At 40.6% G+C, this 20,000-nt stretch overlaps 1 protein-coding gene across 1 annotated transcript in view; it reads right to left on the reverse strand.

Annotated features, from left to right (window-relative positions):
• Nucleotides 1-7,227, reverse strand: part of masp1 (MBL associated serine protease 1) — an 18,232-nt gene extending 11,005 nt beyond the window's left edge. Inside the window, 1 exon segment of the mRNA XM_048264029.1 lies at nt 7,174-7,227. Coding sequence (XP_048119986.1) covers nt 7,174-7,227 — 54 coding nt within the window.
• Nucleotides 7,228-20,000: the final 12,773 nt, after the last annotated feature.

Here is a 20,000-nt window from a genome sequence, read left to right on the forward strand (position 1 = left end):
CACTCACTCACTCACTCACTCACTCACTCACTCACTCACTCACTCACTCACTCACTCACTCACTCACTCACTCACTCACTCACTCACTCACTCACTCACTCACTCACTCACTCACTCACTCACTCACTCACTCACTCACTCACTCACTCACTCACTCACTCACTCACTCACTCACTCACTCACTCACTCACTCACTCACTCACTCACTCACTCACTCACTCACTCACTCACTCACTCACTCACTCACTCACTCACTCACTCACTCACTCACTCACTCACTCACTCACTCACTCACTCACTCACTCACTCACTCACTCACTCACTCACTCACTCACTCACTCACTCACTCACTCACTCACTCACTCACTCACTCACTCACTCACTCACTCACTCACTCACTCACTCACTCACTCACTCACTCACTCACTCACTCACTCACTCACTCACTCACTCACTCACTCACTCACTCACTCACTCACTCACTCACTCACTCACTCACTCACTCACTCACTCACTCACTCACTCACTCACTCACTCACTCACTCACTCACTCACTCACTCACTCACTCACTCACTCACTCACTCACTCACTCACTCACTCACTCACTCACTCACTCACTCACTCACTCACTCACTCACTCACTCACTCACTCACTCACTCACTCACTCACTCACTCACTCACTCACTCACTCACTCACTCACTCACTCACTCACTCACTCACTCACTCACTCACTCACTCACTCACTCACTCACTCACTCACTCACTCACTACCCAGTGCCATCTGTGTGTAGTCTGCGAAAGTTTTATGAAGTTTGGACACCCTTCAACAACAAATCAACAACACCACTGAATCTACCGCAGCGCTCTGGAAAACGCAGATTGCAAAGTGACTGCAGACTACGTTTTTTTTGAGAAAATCTATGGTTCACGGGTTGTGCACAGCAGTCGGTGCATGTGCACAAATTATTTAGTATGATTAAGACACTGAGAGGTTGAACTTGTTTAGTAACTTACCCCGTCGCCTGGGCCGAAGCAGCCATGTCCCGCGCCGATCAGGGAAATTTAGCAAGACTCCCTCGCTTCGTTTCGCCTCGCCCCTGCATGCATCCCTGCGCGGGTCCTCATTGACAAAACACGTCACATTTCAGCAGCTTGACTTTGGGGCTCAACTATGACGCTGCGAGATTCGTAAGAGACCTTATCAAAGTCAACTAACTTTACTCATACGTCTACTTCAGAGAGAGAGAGACCTAGTATGTGTTTGGGTTACATAACTTACATTGATCCAATATTCCGTTAGTTTTGTGTGTGTGTGGTTCTGAAACAAACAAGCGCGTGACTATGACTCATCTCACTGTAACACGAGTCTGCCTACAGATTTACCTTCATTCGACTGCGCTAAAAAAATCAACAACGCTATTTGCACGGCCTGAAAACAGTGGTCCTAGTTCAACCACATTCTCACCAGGCGCAGAGTTACAAACGCACACATGTGGTGTACAATTCAGAAACACATGAACAGCTGACGTTTGAATGCTCTAAAGTTGCGCTTCCTTCAAATTCTCTCTCCACTGTCCCCATTGCTTTACATCGACATCAATGACTTCACTCTACAGCAATAATGTTATGTGTTTTAATTCTCAAACAGGTAATCAACAGCAGGAAGAGACAGCATTACATCAGAAGGCTCAGATTTCCTACCACACCAACTCCAGCTGTCATTTCTCACACTGCCATCCTAATGGAGTTATTGGTTGTGCTCACTAATGCTGCAAGTGAGGCCAGGGCAAATCCTGACATGCCTTTTTAGGGCCTCAGCATAAATCATGAGGTATCATATTATTGTTAGCTGAAACTTTCCTTCCCTTTGTGAGTCACATATTGCAGAGTGAACTTCTGAATGAGCCAATTTGATGGCGCTGTACTGATTGATGTTGGGTGTTGGGTGTTTGGGTGTTTGTTTCCCACAGACCAGTGGGTGTGGGAGTGGCTCCGCACCGCTTAGGCTCAGCTATGATTGGTTGCCTCCCCAGGTGAGCGCTGAAGGTGAAAACTGACAGTCTGTTGGCTTCAAACGTGTCCCGTCTCCAGCTGCCCCAGGGCAAAATGGGCAATTAACCTATTAATAAGCCAGCTTTGTTGACTGCAGGTGGTATGTGTGTGTGTGTGTGTGTGTGTGTGTGTGTGTGTGTGTGTGTCTGTGTCTGTGTCTGTGTGCGTGCGTGCATGTGTGTATGTGTGTGTATTGAATCTGTGAGGTGAGAATTTAAGGGAGAATTACAAAGGTAATGCAAGCATGATGTCGTCCAGAAATTACCTGTTTAGAACACTAGAGGGAGCTATTCATCTTAACATGTCAATATCCCCTTCAGATGTGTGCAGGACAAGCATGCAAACTGTATAGTTAAAATCCAATGTTTAACACACACTCTCTCTTTCTTTCTCTGTCTGCCTGCCTGTCTCTCTATTTGACTCACTCACTCACACAGACACTATCTCTCTCTCTCATTTGCATACACACACACACACACACACATGTAGACACGCAAACACGCACACACACACACATGCACATACACACTTGCTTGGAAGATGTGAGTCAGACAGACACTGAGGTCAAAGGTCACCCCCATATGCTCATTGATTGGTGAAGTGATCCACCACCAGACTGATGAGACATTCAAACACATTCACTGATGCTCCTCTCCTCTCCTCTCTACTGCTCTCCTTTCTTCTCTCTTCTCTCCGCTTCTCTTCTCTCCTTTCTTCTGTTCTCAGCTCTTCTCTCTTCTTCTCTCCACTCGACTCCTCCTTTATGCTCTCCTCTCTTCCCTTCTCATCTCCTCTCCACTCTACTCCTCTCCTCTCCTCTCTACTCCTCTCCTGTCTTCTCTTCTCTTTTCCTCTCTTCTCTTCTCTCTCCTCTCTCTTCTCCTCCCCACTCCTCCTTTATGCTCTCTTGTGTCCTCCTCTGCTCTCCCTCTTCTCCTCTCCTCTCATGTCTTTGCTTCTCTTCTCCTCCTCTCCTCTCCTGTCTTCTCTCCTTTCTTCCTCTTCTCTTCTCAGCGCTTTCCCTTCATCTACCTCATTATCGCTTTCCTTCATCTCTCTCGTACTTACCCTTCTCTTTACTCTGGTCAGTTTTTCATAATTGCTAAAACACTAAACTCTATTCTCTGAACACATCTATCAAATCAATCACTCTTGGCAAAACCATTAACAGTTTTCACCCGATGAAACACAATTTGCAGATCTCATTGACTATTTTTTTTTGTGCAAAACTCTAAACACATTATCATCCAATAAAACCCATTTCGCACTGTGATGCATAGTGATAACCACAATTCGGTTGTTAAGTCCGATGTCACAAGCCCAACAGCTTTTTGGTCAAAAAAACGTTTACTAGCACAGCCAGCCAGTTTTTGACAACTTATAAACCTTGTCACCATCATCTCCGTTTTATTGAGAGTAAAACAAACCGTAACTTTAACAGAGCAATATAGCTGTGCAGCCAGATGATACAATCAAGGGTTACGTGCAGGCTCCTGCAAAAAATAGGATTTTATTAGGGTGAGGCAACAAGTGAGTAGTATGATGACAATTTTCCTAAAGGCTACACTGAATAACGAAAAAAAAATATATTTTTTTTTTTTTTTTTTATTTTTTTTTTTTTTTCTCTATGGAGAAAACCGAGCGGCTTTGAAAGCCGTTGGACCCGGAAAAAGATTTATTAGCCTATTATTGCATCATCAATTAATAACCGAATTGGCAAAAGTTAAACACAAATACAGCACAGTAGTCATAAATGAAATACGACGACTCCAAATTGATCAAATTATGTGACACAACCAATAACAGCAGGTTCAGAGTGCAAACAGGTTGTCGAACATTAGTCCTTTGATTCTGACTGTATGTAGACTGTAATGTACTTGTGTTTTCGCATTTGTGAAAAACTCTAAACTTCCTATGGTTGCCCCCGCCCTCTCTCCCCCTCTCTTTCTCTATGTGCTAAAACACATTTCACGAAACCTTCCACCTCTTTCTTAAAAATTGTAAAGACAAAATCCCATTCTCAAACTGCATTACAGTAACAAACCCTCTGACAGTTCTTCCACAATTGAACGATCGGCTCAAAACAGTATTACTCAAATTTGAAACCTGTACTCAAAGTAAACAATGCCTTCTGATCATTCACAAAGCAGTCAAAATGAAAATACTACTGAGCAGTCATAATGACACTATACTTAAAAAAATGGAAAACACAGTGTTCAGGGCATATATCTCCTGGAGAAAGGTGTACTGTTGCGCTGAGAGGAAGAGACACTGTTTTGCAAAAAGTGTTTTATGAAATTGAAAACTGAATAAATGGCTGATAATTAGTGTATGGTTTTGCAGATTTGGTATGGGGTTATGGTATTTGAGTGACAGTTTCAAAAATTGTGACTTGTTTTAATAATATTACTGTTACAGTAATTCACTACAAATATCTGTATTATTTTTACTACTCGTATAATGTTACTGCTGATACACTGCACATATCTGTACATGTTATTACACTGTTGCTGCATATCCATATCTATTCTGCTCCAACATCATGGCATGATTTTAATGGATAGCCAAGCTCAATAAAGGCTTTTTACTTTAAATATCCTCTTGAGTGCCTCAGACTTACTACTAAATTTGGATCTAATCGAATTGAATCTAAATGCCTCTGCATTCAATTGGATAGATCTAACCAATCAGAGCAATTACATAGCCTACAGTGAATCCTGTAGGGGGAACAGCCAAAATATCCTTCTCCTGGTGAAATGCCTTAATACTGTTTTGTACTAGTTTTTTAAGTTATTGGGCTGTCAATATCTTGTAAAAACAGATGCGATAGCGAAATCTAAATGTCTAGCTTCTCTAGATTTTTGTTGTAAACAAAACCAACTGACGCACACTCAGGTGACGTGATAGAGGCAACGTTGCTTATCTGTCCATCATCGTATAAAGCCTGCTGAGACAATTTGATTGGTGCAGTCGGTCCAAACTGCTCTGGTTCAGGAATAGTTACTTGTCAATGGAGGAAGGCAAGATCGAATTTCCCGACCTCAAATTTTGTGGGCAGGGTGAAATTTGTGCTGGCTTCCAGGCTAAGTGGATTTAGCATTTATGGTATCTTCACTTCAAATAAAGTATTGTGGACTGGAAAAGATGTTCAGTCATTTACATGAAAAGAACATTATAGTCTGCAGCCTACAATGTAGTTTCTGTCCATTGTTGATATAAACCTGCACTGTTCTGAAACCTGTTTGCACTCTGAACTAGCTTATATTGGTTGTGTCACATCTTTTTAAACAAGTGTGATAAACGATGAGACGTGTTTAACTTTTGACATCTGTGCTTTATTTTTGCTTACTTTTTTCCACTTGTGGTTACCATTATGCATATAAGAGAATTGCAGTGCAAAATGTGTTTTATTGCTTGAGAATGTGCGTGACTTTTGCATGTGTCTATGAGAGCTGAAAATTGTGTTTTACTAGGTGAAAACTGTTTATATGTAGCCTATGGAAGTTCAACCACATAGGACACAAGGGAGTTAGGATTCTTTCTTTAATTTTATTAACCAGTGTGTATAGTAACCAAAAAAAGTCTCTGGCATTCAACCAAAATACGTTAGCATGAATTGGTAATGTTGAAGCTTTGTTCTCTCCAACTAAAATACGGCAGTGGGCTTACTATCTAAAACCAAACAAACATACACACAGTCTTAGAAATGGATAACAACACTTAACATGTCTAATATCAAAATAAAAAGTAGTTTCAAGATCTCACTTACATCTTCAGCAGTTACAGCAAATTATAGTAGTTACAGCAAATGTGGACGAATAATCCTCAACCTTCATTAGCACCTATAGCACAAACATATCACGTTTCTAACAGCATATTAAACACTCACTTTGAGTTATAACTACTGTGTGGAAAAGCTATTTACCAGGAAATATTCTGAATATCGGTACCCAACAGCTTAACGTGCTTCCTCTCGTAGCCTCCTCAGGGAAAAAAGGAGCGGGTTCCAACTCACGCAGGAAAGTACTAATGAAGTAGGCTAACTATATACAACTCATCAGAAGAATTGGCAACTACCGCCCCCTACTGGGTATACAAATTACTCTCTAGATATTGCATTCAACTACAAATAGTATACAACCATTTTTTAAGATTTAGTGTATGACAATGTGAACCTTTGATCTCAAGAGAAAACAATAAAAGAAAACAAATGACAAATCTCACAATATAAAAGATGAACCATAAATGTAGTGATTTAATCCCTTCTTTTTACTACCTGGTTACATTCTCCCCTGCATATGTCAACGTCCTCGATGACTAATTATTCTATGAAGAATTCATTGCTCGTTGCAGTGCTTTCTCAAATACAACTGCACCAATACTTGATAAAACCTGTGAAACCATCTCTGTGCTTACTGCTACTGCATTACATGCTGACTTGGGAAGATTAAAAGGGTTTGTATGTATCTCCGCAGTAGTTCTTGAACTCCGCCGCTGAGGAGGAGGTAAGCTGGTTCCCTGATCTGGTGAACTTGGTCTCTCTCCCCTTAGTGTTTCCACATACTCATCACATACATTATCACCAGTCACCGGTAACTGCTCATCATTATGTACTGGCTCAGGTATGAGAACATCATCTGTACTGTCCGTGTTTACCTGTGCACTAGGCTCATCATAGCTTTGGGGAGAAGTAACCTCTTCAAGCACTACAACATCTGGTTCATTAAATTCATCACAATTTGGTGTTTATGTCACTCTGGGCATGTTACCCTCAGGGGGACTCACTGTATCAGGTCTTGGTTTAGGCATGGGAAGGTTACAAGGCCAGCAATTCTGTTCTGTGTCCAGGCACCCTAAGGGCCTTAGGTAGACAATTTGGACCTAGGACAGAAGACTTTCTCATCTAAAAGGTTCAACAGTATTCTTTGTGTCATGGGCCTGTCCCCTGATGAACGGACAGATATCTATTACCCAGTATGACTAGCATCTGACAACAGGGCATCCAGGCATGGACCCCTGAGGTAAATTTTGTTCCTTCCTAGGGGCCTATGACGAAGATAGACAATTTGACCTACATTGACCCTGAGGACAGGGGGGCAATGGAGTCTTTTTGTTTACACAGTCAGCAATGATATCAAAGTTTCTGCCGATCTGGTAATCTCCGAACCCCATATTTCATGAACCATTCCTTCAATAAGATATCCACTTTCTGGTCTTGGGTAGGCCTGTGTGAATGAACACCAACCCAAAACATCTCTGCTTCAACAGGCTAACAGTACGCTCAATTCCCTGGTGACCCATACTGTCATGAACACTCTCCAAGACCTGTTCTCTGAGACAACATGGTAAGAGTAGCTGCCAGCACTGACCATGCCAGGGATCCTCTACCACTCGGGATACAACAAGCCATCACTCATCTGAATCTGACTCCACTGTTTGAGAAGGCGCTTTACTGGAGTTGTTAAACCTAACCGTTCTCTGTAATTGGGTTTCTTTTGTCTATCCCAGAACTTACAGAACTCCCTGAGAATTACATCATTGGTTTGGAATTCCACTAGTTGTTCTCTGGTGTATCCTGGCAATGTATGGGTGTTGCCTTGAGCATCACTATTGTCAGTGTCTCCTGATTCAAGTGCACGAATTTGTCAAACCCTACAACAATGTATGCCAGCTACAACAAGGTCAGGGTTCAGCACTGTCCCTCTGCTGGTCAGGTTACAAACTGCAACACAGTCATCAAATTCTGCATCCCCATCAGGTTCAGGCTCCCCTGCAAACTCCTGCCTAGACAGAGCATCTGCAGCAGCATTACTAGATCCAGGTCTGTACTTCACTTCAAAATCAAAAACAGATAACTGCCCAACCCATCTCTGTTCTATCGCACCTAGTTTAGCTGATTTTAGGTAACAGAGTGGGTTATTATCAGTCAGGATCACATATTTCGTTCCAAGTAAGTAACTCCTAAATTTGTCAGCTACTGCCCATTTTAATGCAAGCAATTCTAACTTCATACTACTGTAGTTATGGTCATTCTTTTCTGCATTACGCAGCCTCCTACTCGCATAAGCTATGACACGCTTACGGCCCTCTTGTTGCTGACACAATACAGCACCTAGTCCATGCTGGCTAGCATCTGTCTCTACTATAAAGGGGAGAGTAAAATCTGCAAAACCCAATATAGGAGCAGTGGTCAGCTTTTCTTTGAGATTTTGGAAAGAGCTCTGACACTCACTAGTCCACAAGGAACTAAACTGAAGGGATCTTCTAGGCTTGCCATCATATAAACAACTATTAACCAGATCATGTAGTGGTCCAGCAATCTTTGAAAATCCCTGTATAAACTTCCTGTAGTAGCTACAGAATCCTATGAAGGACCTCAACTGCTTGACCGAAGTGGGGACCGGCCACTCAGTCACAGCGGCTACTTTGTTTGGATCCGGGCCGATGCCATCAGCAGAAACCTGATGTCCTAAGAACTGAACTTTCTCCTGAAGGAAGTTACATTTCTGAAGTTTCAACTTCAACCCGTTCCTCAAGGGCAGGGACATCCGTCTCCGCTAATCGTGACAAGACAGTCTCTAATCTATTAAGATGATCGTCAAAAGTCTGCGAGAAAAGCAAAATGTCATCTAAATAGACCAGTATGACCTGAAAAATTAGATCACTCATAGTAGCTTGCATTAAGCGCTGGAACGTTGCGGGACCGTTACATACCCCAAATGGCATTCTACGATATTCAAACAGCCCAAAAGGTGTAGTAAAGGCCGTCTTTGGCCGATCTCTTTCACACATCGCCACCTGATGGTACCCACTAGCCAAATCAATAGTTGAAAAGAATCTGGCCCCTCTTAATGCATCAAAGCTCTCGTCAATCCTAGGTAATGGAAATGCATCTCGCCTAGTCTTTGCATTTAGCTTCCTATAATCGATACATAACCTCAAACTGCCATCAGGCTTGCGAACTACCACTATGGGTGATGCATAGGCGCTTGCACTTTCCTGAATCACACCTTTTTTCAACAGAGTTGTTATGTGTTCTCTAACTTCCCAGTATTGAGTTGGTGGAATTCTACGGTAAGGCTGAGTTACAGGCACATCATCAGTCAAGTGAATCTCATGTTGGACTTTATCCGTATAACCTAAGTCCTCATCCTCAGTTGCAAAGACAGTTGAGTAACAACCTACCCATCCCTTTCTAACAACCTACCCATCCTATCCTGCTGTTCTGGAGTTCCACCAATATTCAACTGGTCAAATAAAGATGTCTTACTTGCTGGATGAACACTGCTGTCAATACTAATTTGCTCAAGGTCTGCTGAAATCCTCTGAAACTTAACCTCACAGGACTTTGTAGTGTTAACTAGATCTGCAGGAGTAAGCAAGCCAACTCTAGTCCTAGGATGAAGCCAAATGTCCTCTGGTGATGTGTTTATAACTTGCACCGGAAATTCAAGGTCCCCAGCAGGAACAAGCGTCGGCACCACTAACAACCCACCTGGTAATGGAGTACTAGTAGGCTCTAACAAGAGTGTTTGCCCATTTGCCCCTGTTCTCTTGACCCTTCTAGCTATTACTGTAGCAACAGATAAGGCTGGGACATGGGCCAGGTCTTTACCGGAGGTACGGGCAAAGGAGGCCCGGTATACAAGATCAACTAACTGTATTTTCTGAAAAGCTTCTCGCCAATCTGAGTCCAAGTGGCCATTGAGTGTTGTGTCAAACTCGGCATGAACAATCTGCCGGCACCTGCTGATGATATTCATCCCAATCAACCCAGGTGCAGCACAAGAGTTTGGGGAATCTTTTACTACTAAAAACCCACAATCAGGTAAGGTCATACCCATAGTTTCTACATCCAATTCGAGATAACCTAAGTAAGGGATGTCCAATCCATTTGCAGCAGTTAGCTTCAACCACCCAGAAGTAGAAAGTATCTGTTGGTCATCACCTAACAAACAATCCCTGAAAAAACTTTCAGTAATGGTACTAACCTGACTACCAGTGTCTAGTAGACATGATGCAGGTTACCCCTTGAAACATGTCTAATATCAAAATAAAAAGTAGTTTCAAGATCTCACTTACATCTTCAGCAGTTACAGCAAACTATAGTAGTTACAGCAAATGTGGGCCGAATAATCCTCAACCTTCATTAGCACCTATATAATAAACATATCATGTTTCTAACAGCATATTAAACACTCACTTTGAGTTATAACTACTGTGTGGAAAAGCTATTTACCAGGAAATATTCTGAATATCGGTACCCAACAGCTTAACATGCTTCCTCTCGTAGCCTCCTCAGGGAAAAAAGGAGCGGGTTCCAACTCACGCAGGAAAGTACTAATGAAGTAGGCTAACTATATACAACTCGTCAGAAGAATTGGAACTACCGCCCCCTACTGGGTATACAAATTACTCTAGATATTGCATTCAACTACAAATAGTATACAACCATTTTTTAAGGTTTAGTGTATGACAATGTGAACCTTTAATCTCAAGAGAAAAAAAGAAAAGAAAACAAATGACAAATCTCACAATATAAAAGATGAACCATAAATGTAGTGATTTAATCCCTTCTTTTTACCACCTGGTTACATATAGTTTTGCCAACAAGAGTGATCGATTCAATAAATGCACTCAGCCAACATTTGGTTCAGATGATGGGGTTTAGTGTTTTAGCAATTTTGAAAAACGGCAATAGAATTACAGCAAACTCATTAGCAGGGAGATATGCAGTGCTGACGGCAAGAGGAACTGGCACAACTCATCTGAGATTTACAAAGTGAAGAATTGCTCAATAAACATTTCCAATAAATAATGGTCAATAATGACATATTCCATATTTGATTACTCTTTTTTTATTTATATATTTCTTTTAATTGGCCCAACCTTATGAGATATCATTGCTTTAAACCAATAGTCAATGCATGATGTAATGAAACATAATGTGAAATTGATGGCCACATATCATTATGAGCTTTGTATGCAGGAGAAACAGAGGAGAAGAGAGGAAAGAAGGGTAGAGGAGAGGAGAAGAGAGGAAAGAAGGATAGAGGAGAGGAGAAGAGAGGGAAGGAAGATGAGAGGAGGAGAGGTGAAAAAGGGAGGGAAGAGGGGAGGAGGCTATGGAAGTAAAACACTAGAGGCCAACATGCTATAAGTGGTTATTATGGAGCGATATAGAAGAGAAAATTTGGAGAAGTGAGTGATAATTTTACAATGAAATGAGAGCAAAGACTGTTAAGATATTGAAAAGGAGGATATGAGGAGTAGAGAAAATGAACCGACTAAAGAGAGGACAAGAAGGATGAGTGAGGTAGTGAGGTGGAGAAAAAGAGGAATATATGAAGAGATGAGAGGACAGAGAATAAAGAGTAGAGTGTGAAGGAGTCAGAAGGAGTGAAGGAATAGAGGAGAGGAGGCAGAGCGAAGGAGAGAGTGAGTGAGTGGAGAGAGATGGAATGAGGAAGAGTGAATGGTGGAATGTGAAGGAGAGAATGAAGGACAGACAGAGAGAGAGAGAAGAGAGTGGAAGTTTCCACTGTTCCACCATTCCGCCCTTTCATATCAGAGCGATCGTCCTCTCTGGGAAAAGAATGGCACAATAAAAGAGCCCATTCCACTCAAGTACAGATTGCAATTAAAAGCAATTATGGTGCAGAAGGAGCTGAAGTTTGGGCCAAACTCAATCACGCCTCAGGCTACCAGCCTCCGAAAGAAATGAGGTAGAACTACCATCACTACCACATTTTTCACACTTTCACAGACACACACACACACATACATACACACACATTTACATTTATTCATTTCATCCAAAGTGACAAAAATGACAAATGGCATTCAAGCTACACTGCAGAGGAGACCTTACTTAGGAATTAATACTGCATCAGTATTAATACTGCATCAGTGCTAGTCAAAGTGCAGTAGAAAAAGAAAGTAGTAGAAGATAAAGGAAAAGAGGGAGGTGCATGACAAGCGTCCCTCTTTTGGGGGACGACATGACACGTTAACATAACATAACATAACATGACATGACATGTTGACATAACATAACATAATGTAACATGTTGGCATAACATAACATGACATGACATGTTGACATAACATAACATGACATGACATGTTAACATAACATAACAACATAACATGACATGACATGTTAACATAACATAACTTACTGTAACATAACACGCCATGTTGAAATAACATAACATGACATGACATGTTAACATAACACAACATAACATAACATAACATAACATAACTTACTGTAACATAACATGACATGTTGACATAACATAACATGACATGTTAACATAACATAACATAACTTACTGTAACATAACATGACATGTTGACATAACATAACATGACATGACATGTTAACATAACATAACATAACGTAACATAACATAACTTACTGTAACATAACATACCATAACATAACATAACATGACATGACATGACATGTTATGACATGACATGACATGACATGACATGACATGACATGACATGTTAACATAACATAACATAACATAACAACATAACATGACATGACATGTTAACATAACATAACATAACTTACTGTAACATAACACGACATGTTGAAATAACATAACATGACATGACATGTTAACATAACACAACATAACATAACATAACATAACATGACATGTTGACATAACATAACATGACATAACATAACATAACATGACATGACATGACATGTTAACATAACATAACTTACTGTAACATAACATGACATGTTGACATAACATAACATGACATGTTAACATAATATAACATAACATAACATAACTTACTGTAACATAACATAACTTACTGTAACATAACATAACATGACATGACATGTTAACATAATATAACATGACATGACATGACATGACATGACATGTTATGTTAACATAACATAACATAACATAACATAACATAACATGACATCATAACATAACATAACATATTAACATAACTTACTGTAACATAACATAACATGTTTACATAACATAACATGACATGTTAACATAACATAACATAACATAACATAACATAACATGACATGTTAACATAACATAACATAACTTACTGTAACATAACATAACATGTTAACATAACAACATAACATGACATGAAATGTTAACATAACATAACATAACATAACAACATAACATGACATGACATGTTAACATAACATAACATAACTTACTGTAACATAACATGACATGTTGACATAACATAACATGACATGACATGTTAACATAACATAACATAACATAACATAACATAACATAACATAACATAACATAACATAACATGACATGTTAACATAATATAACATGACATGACATGACATGAGATGACATGTTAACATAACATAACATAACATGACATGTTAACATAACATAACATATTAACATAACTTACTGTAACATAACATAACATGTTAACATAACATAACATGACATGTGAACATAACATAACATAACATAACACAACATAACATAACATGTTAACATAACATAACATAACTTACTGTAACATAACATAACATGTTAACATAACATAACAACATAACATGACATGAAATGTTAACATAACATAACATAACAACATAACATGACATGTTAACATAACATAACATAACATAACATAATATATCTTACTGTAACATAACATGACATGTTAACATAACATAACATAACATGACATGACATGTTAACATAATATAACATGATATGACATATTAACATAACATAACATAATATGACATGTTAACATAACATAACATAACATAACATAACATAACATAACATAACATAACATAACATAACATAACATATTAACATAACTTACTGTAACATAACATAACATGTTAACATAACATAACATAACATGACATGTTAACATAACATAACTTACTGTAACATAACATGACATGTTAACATAACATAACATGACATAACATAACATAACATAACATAACTTACTGTAACATAACATAACTTACTGTAACATAACATAACATAACATAACATAACATGACATGACATGTTAACATAATATAACATGACATGACATGACATGTTAACATAACATAACATAACATAACATAACATAACATAACATAACATGTTAACATAACATAACATAACATACCATATTAACATAACTTACTGTAACATAACATAACATGTTTACATAACATAACATAACATGACATGTTAACATAACATAACATAACAACATAACATGACATGACATGTTAACATAACATAACATAACTTACTGTAACAAAACATAACATGTTAACATAACATAACAACATGACATGACATGTTAACATAACATAACATGACATGTTAACATAACATAACATAACATAACATAACATAACTTACTGTAACATAACATGACATGTTGACATAACATAACATGACATGACATGTTAACATAACATAACATAACATAACATAACATACTGTAACATAACATAACATAACATAACATGACATGTTAACATAATATAACATGACATGACATGACATGAGATGACATGTTAACATAACATAACATAACATAACATAACATAACATAACATAACATGACATGTTAACATAACATAACATAACTTACTGTAACATAACATAACATGTTAACATAACATAACAACATAACATGACATGAAATAACATTAACATAACATAACATAACATAACAACATAACTTGACATGACATGTTAACATAACATAACATAACATAACTTACTGTAACATAACATGACATGTTGACATAACATAACATGACATGACATGTTTAACATAACATAACATAACATAACATAACATACTGTAACATAACATAACATAACTTACTGTAACATAACATAACATGTTGACATAACATAACATGACATGACATGTTAACATAACATAACATGTTAACATAACATGACATGACATAACAAAATATGTAAACATAATATAACGTGCACACACACAAACACACACACTGTCCCTCTCTTACTCTGTCACGCACACACACACCTTCTCTGGCATTGCCACACAGTTGAGCTTGGACCCATGAATCAGTTGTTAAGGTGGAAGGGGGCAGCTTCTTCATTGCTGTCTAAGTGATGCTGGTGTTGGCCTCTCATATGTCACGGACTGCATCTCTGCCTAGCCTGCCACCATTACACCACACAATGTCAATAATGGCCCTCCTATTAAACAATCAATAGAGCCTCTCGTGGAAGCGTAAGAGCTGCTGTTGAGATGGGAAGTGTGTGTGTGCTCAAGCAAGTTGGTGTGGGTGTGTGTTAGAGTGAACTCTCCACAAGCCTTTTTCCATCATGTCGCATGTTCATGGGGGAAGGGACTCCCTGTGTGTGTGTGTGTGTGTGAGTGTGAGTGAGTGTGTGTGTGTGTGTGAGTGAGTGTGTGTGTGTGTGTGTGTGTGTGTGTGTGTGTTTGTGTGTGAGTGTGAGTGAGTGAAAGATGGTGAGAGAGGCAGTGATGGGATGAAAGAGCTGGGTTATCTTTCCTCTCCCTGCAGAGTGGCCCTTTGTGTGTGTGTGAGTATGTGTGTGTGCATGTGCTGTGTGTGTGTGTGTTGGAGGATTTCTGTGTGTATGTGTTAGTGTAGGTGTATACTTGTGGATGGGTGTGTGGAGGAGGAGGATATGTGGTTGGTGTGTGTGTGTGTGTGTGTGTGTGTACCCTTTTGTTCTTCTCCTTTCTCCTTTCCCCCCACAACAATGCAGTAGGATTAATGAGACCGACAGGGTCAGGGTCTGCCCTCCTGCTCTCTTTCGCTCTCTCTCGCCTCTCTCTACATATCTCATCCCTCTCCTTCCTCTCTCTCTCTCATCCCACTCTCTGTCTGCGTCAGTCTTCGTTATCACAACATTCCCATCCCCACCCCTTTTTCTGAGCTCTCTGTCTTTCTTTCTTTAGCATTGTTTCCGTGCTTATCTCTTCCCTCCTTTATCACTATCTGTTCTTTTTTCCCTTCTCCCTCTCTTTTTCTCTCTGCCCCACTTTCTGCCTCTCCTTTTCTACTTCCTTTCTCTTTTTCCCCTCTTTCACCTCTCTCTATCTCTCTCTTCTCCCACCCTCTCTCTCTCTCTCTCCTCTCTCTATCTTCCCTCACACCCTTTCTCTCTCTCTCTCAATCTCTTTCTCTCTCTCTCTCCCACTCTCTCTCTCTCTCAGTCTCAGGTGATTTTTTTTTAAAGACTTTTGATGCTCTCTGTGTATTGTAGTAGGCAGAGTAGAGAGAGGACACGACAGAGACCTCCCTGCCTTTTGTCCCCCTTTTCAGTGAACAAGAGAAGAGGGGGATAAAGAGAAGAAAGAGTGTGGGGCCTGGCAATCTCCATCTCTACTCCAGTAAGTCCTCCAGGCGACCCGTCACGTAGGGCGATCAGGGACAAGCGCCTTTAGAGGAGGCTGATACAGCTAGATGTCAGCCATCGATCGCCTGGCTTTGGCCTGCGAACACGGAGGTCACACAAAGGTCAAGAGGTATGTGTGTGTGTGTGTGTGTGTGTGTGTGTGTGTGTGTGTGTGTGTGTGTGTGTGTGTGTGTGTGTGTGTGTTGCCTCCCGCCTCACCCAGCACCAAGCAGTGCCCACACCAACTGGACCCAAGGAGGACCGAAAGACATGCCTGACTGACTGCCGTGTCTCTCTGTGACTGTCTGTACTTGTGTGGGACACACCATAGCCGGGCTGTAGGGCACAACACAGATGACCAGTCTTTTACACTGTGTGCTTCTCATCCTAATGTTGACCACTAGGGTTTCGCAAGAACAGGGTGGTAGGAGAGAGAGAAAAGGGGGTAGAGAGAGAAAGAGAGGGAGGACAGAGAGAGAGAGTGAGGGATAAAGATTTTTCATTGCATCCCTATGGGATCGTGGTGTGTGTGTGTGTGTGTGTGTGTGTGTAAAAGACAGTTGCTGTGGGGCAGGTGGGCCTCGGGTTCATAATGAGCAATCATGATGAGTTCTAAGACAAGATATTAGAGCAAACAGAGACTTCATTACTGCACACACACAGACACACACACACACACACACACACACACTCACGATCACAGAAATTGACTCCTCCTGTTTTACTGTTTAAATGCACACTGTGCGGAGTAAGGCCCTGGGGTTCCCTCTGGCTGTCTCCCTCTGAGTTCCAGTCTCATCAAGACAAACAGCCATCTCCACTGGTAATGACTTATGGAAATCATATGTAAATAAAATAGAATTTTTTTAGAAAGAGACAGGGAGAGAAAAAGAGAGAGAGAAGAGGACAGAATGTGTGTGTGTGTGTGTGTGTGTGTTTTGAGAGAGAGAGAGAGATGGAGATAGAGAGAGAGAGAGAGAGAGATAGAGCGTGTGATAAGTGAAATGGAGTTCACAGCTATCTTATCTCATTCTTGATCTCCTCTGAAGCGCTGCAAAGCAATGGCTGTCGATCTGATCTGATCCTCAAGGTCATCAAAGGCCAATCAATGTGATGGCAGCGCTTCATTATGGCTTTTCCTTTAATCGAGACAGCAGATTGATTTGATCTCGCTCTCATCACATGCACCGTTATCTGCCTCAGACTGTATTTGTTTACTACACAGGACACCAGCACAGCTGACTGTGCCTTCTGAGAATTAGGTTTGCGGTATGTCTTTTGTCTTTATGTCGGTGTGTGTGTGTGTGTGTGTGCGCACACACGCATGTGTGTGCAATATGCATACATACTTTCTCTGCATCGGGACAGTTTACCCCAAAACTGATTAACTCTTTTATCTCCCAGCAAAAATGATCAAACAGAACTCAAATCTCCTCAGAAAAACCCAACACCCACACACCCACCCAACCCAATCGCGATACACTAATTTTATCATGCTCTGAATCAAGTTGAAGTTCGCTCTGACTCGCGGAGTGTTGTTAACTGCAGCTGCTGATGTAAGTGTATTAGGATCAGTGATGACAGAAATGAGAGCTAAAAGAAATTAGTCTGTGTATAGCACTCTCACAATCTGAGAGTCTCTCTGTGTGTGTGTGTGTGTGTGTGTGTGTGGTACTCTATCTGTCTATCTCTCTCTCACTCTCTCTCACTCTATCTATCTATCACTCTTACTGTCAAAGAGTCTGTCCATGTGTGTGTGTGTGTTTGTGTGTGTGTGTGTGTGTGTGTGTGTGTGTGTGTGTGTGTGTGTGTGTGTGTGTGTGTGTGTGTGTGTGTGTGTGTGTGTGTGTGTGTGTGTGTGTTTGTGTTTTGTGTGTGTTTGTGTGTGTGTGTGTGTGGGGGTTGCACTGTCACTGACAATCTGAGTCTGTGTGTGTGTGTGAGAGAGAGAGAGCGTGTGTGTGCAGCGGTTAGGGTCAGAGTCAGGGTCAGGCGAGGCAGCGCTGCCTTGAACACCATTAAGCGTGTGCAGCACTCTCACAGCCTCACTGGCTACATTCACAACAATTCAAGGTTCTAAAATTCTATGTTGAATTCAATGCACCCAGATATTCTTTAGTACGTTAATTTTCCAACATTCCATTTTCCGCCCACACGGCGTGTTTTTAATTTGTGCATCTTGTCCGCAAGGGACACCAGTAGGAGGGACACCTGAAGCATGGATCACATGACCATTTCCACAAATCACAGGATCATGCACGCGCGAAGGCTCTTTAGCCAGTTTGTTTATTCGTCAACCATTTATACAAACCATTTATAACTGTGTGAACAAATGCTTTACTGATGATAAATTATGTATGAACAAGAAATTACTAATGATGAACAAACCATGAACTAATAAGGCTTAATAAATGATGAATTGTGTGTAGGTATTATAAAGTGTTACCTTTTTTTCTTGTGTTCCAACCGGACCAATTTGGGGATTATTAAGTTCCTCTGACCTAACCTGACTCTCGCCAGATGAATTTCGTTCCGCTTAGCTCCGCCTAGCTTCACTCACATCCATCTGGGACCTCTTCCATTGAGAGTGATTTCTGCATCCGATTTTATGGTACAGCCAATCAGGACGCAGGGCGGGAGTTTCATAGATGTGACATAGCGTAGAAGCAACTGTGAGACTGTTATCAGCGTCATGGGTTGGCTTCGATGTGAGTGGTTGAAGTAGCACGTCAATAGATGACGGACAAGTGGCTTATTCAATCATATGCAAGCATTTTTTGATTAGGCCCAGCCTTCTGAAGCAACACTCCAATGGATTGGTCCCAGATGGATGAGTGGAGCTAGGCGAAATGAAATCTATCTGGCGAGAGTCAGGTGACCTCTGACCACAGTTCCTGTAACTCTTTCAGCTCCTACTCCAGGGCAGCGTCTTTTCCCTTTCCCGCATTGGAACCCCTGGTGACCTAGGTCTACGTCGATTGGTCCAACTTATAAGTCATGCCCACTGTCAACCCAAATTGAATGGTCATTTTAAAACTGAATGGGCAACCAGTTACTGTAATATGGCCACTTGGCCAGTGCGAATGCAAATGGAAAAGCCTGTTGTGGGGAAGGATAGTTACTAGAACTGTTCAAGTGGACTGTTCCTATAACTACGTTCCTGTAACTACTTGTTGGGAAAGTGTGTGTGTGTGTGTGTGTGTGTGAGTGTGTGTGTGTGTGTGTGTGTGTGTGTGTGTGTGTGTGTGTGTGTGTGTTTGTGTATAGAACTCTCACTGTCAATCTGTGTGTGTGTGTGTGTGTGTGTGTGTGTGTGTGTGTGTGTGTGTGTGTGTGTGTGTGTGTGTGTGTGTGTGTGTGTGTGTGTGTGTGTGTGTGTGTGTGTGTAGCACTCTCTCTGTCAATCTAAGAGGCTCTGTGTGTTTATAGAACTCGTACTGTCACTAGTGATGTAAGTGTATTAAAATCTGTGATGGCAGAGTTGAAAGCACACACACACACACACACACACACACACACACACACACACAC

The sequence above is a fragment of the Alosa alosa genome, chromosome 15 (assembly GCF_017589495.1).
Source record: "Alosa alosa isolate M-15738 ecotype Scorff River chromosome 15, AALO_Geno_1.1, whole genome shotgun sequence".
NCBI lineage: Eukaryota > Metazoa > Chordata > Actinopteri > Clupeiformes > Clupeidae > Alosa > Alosa alosa.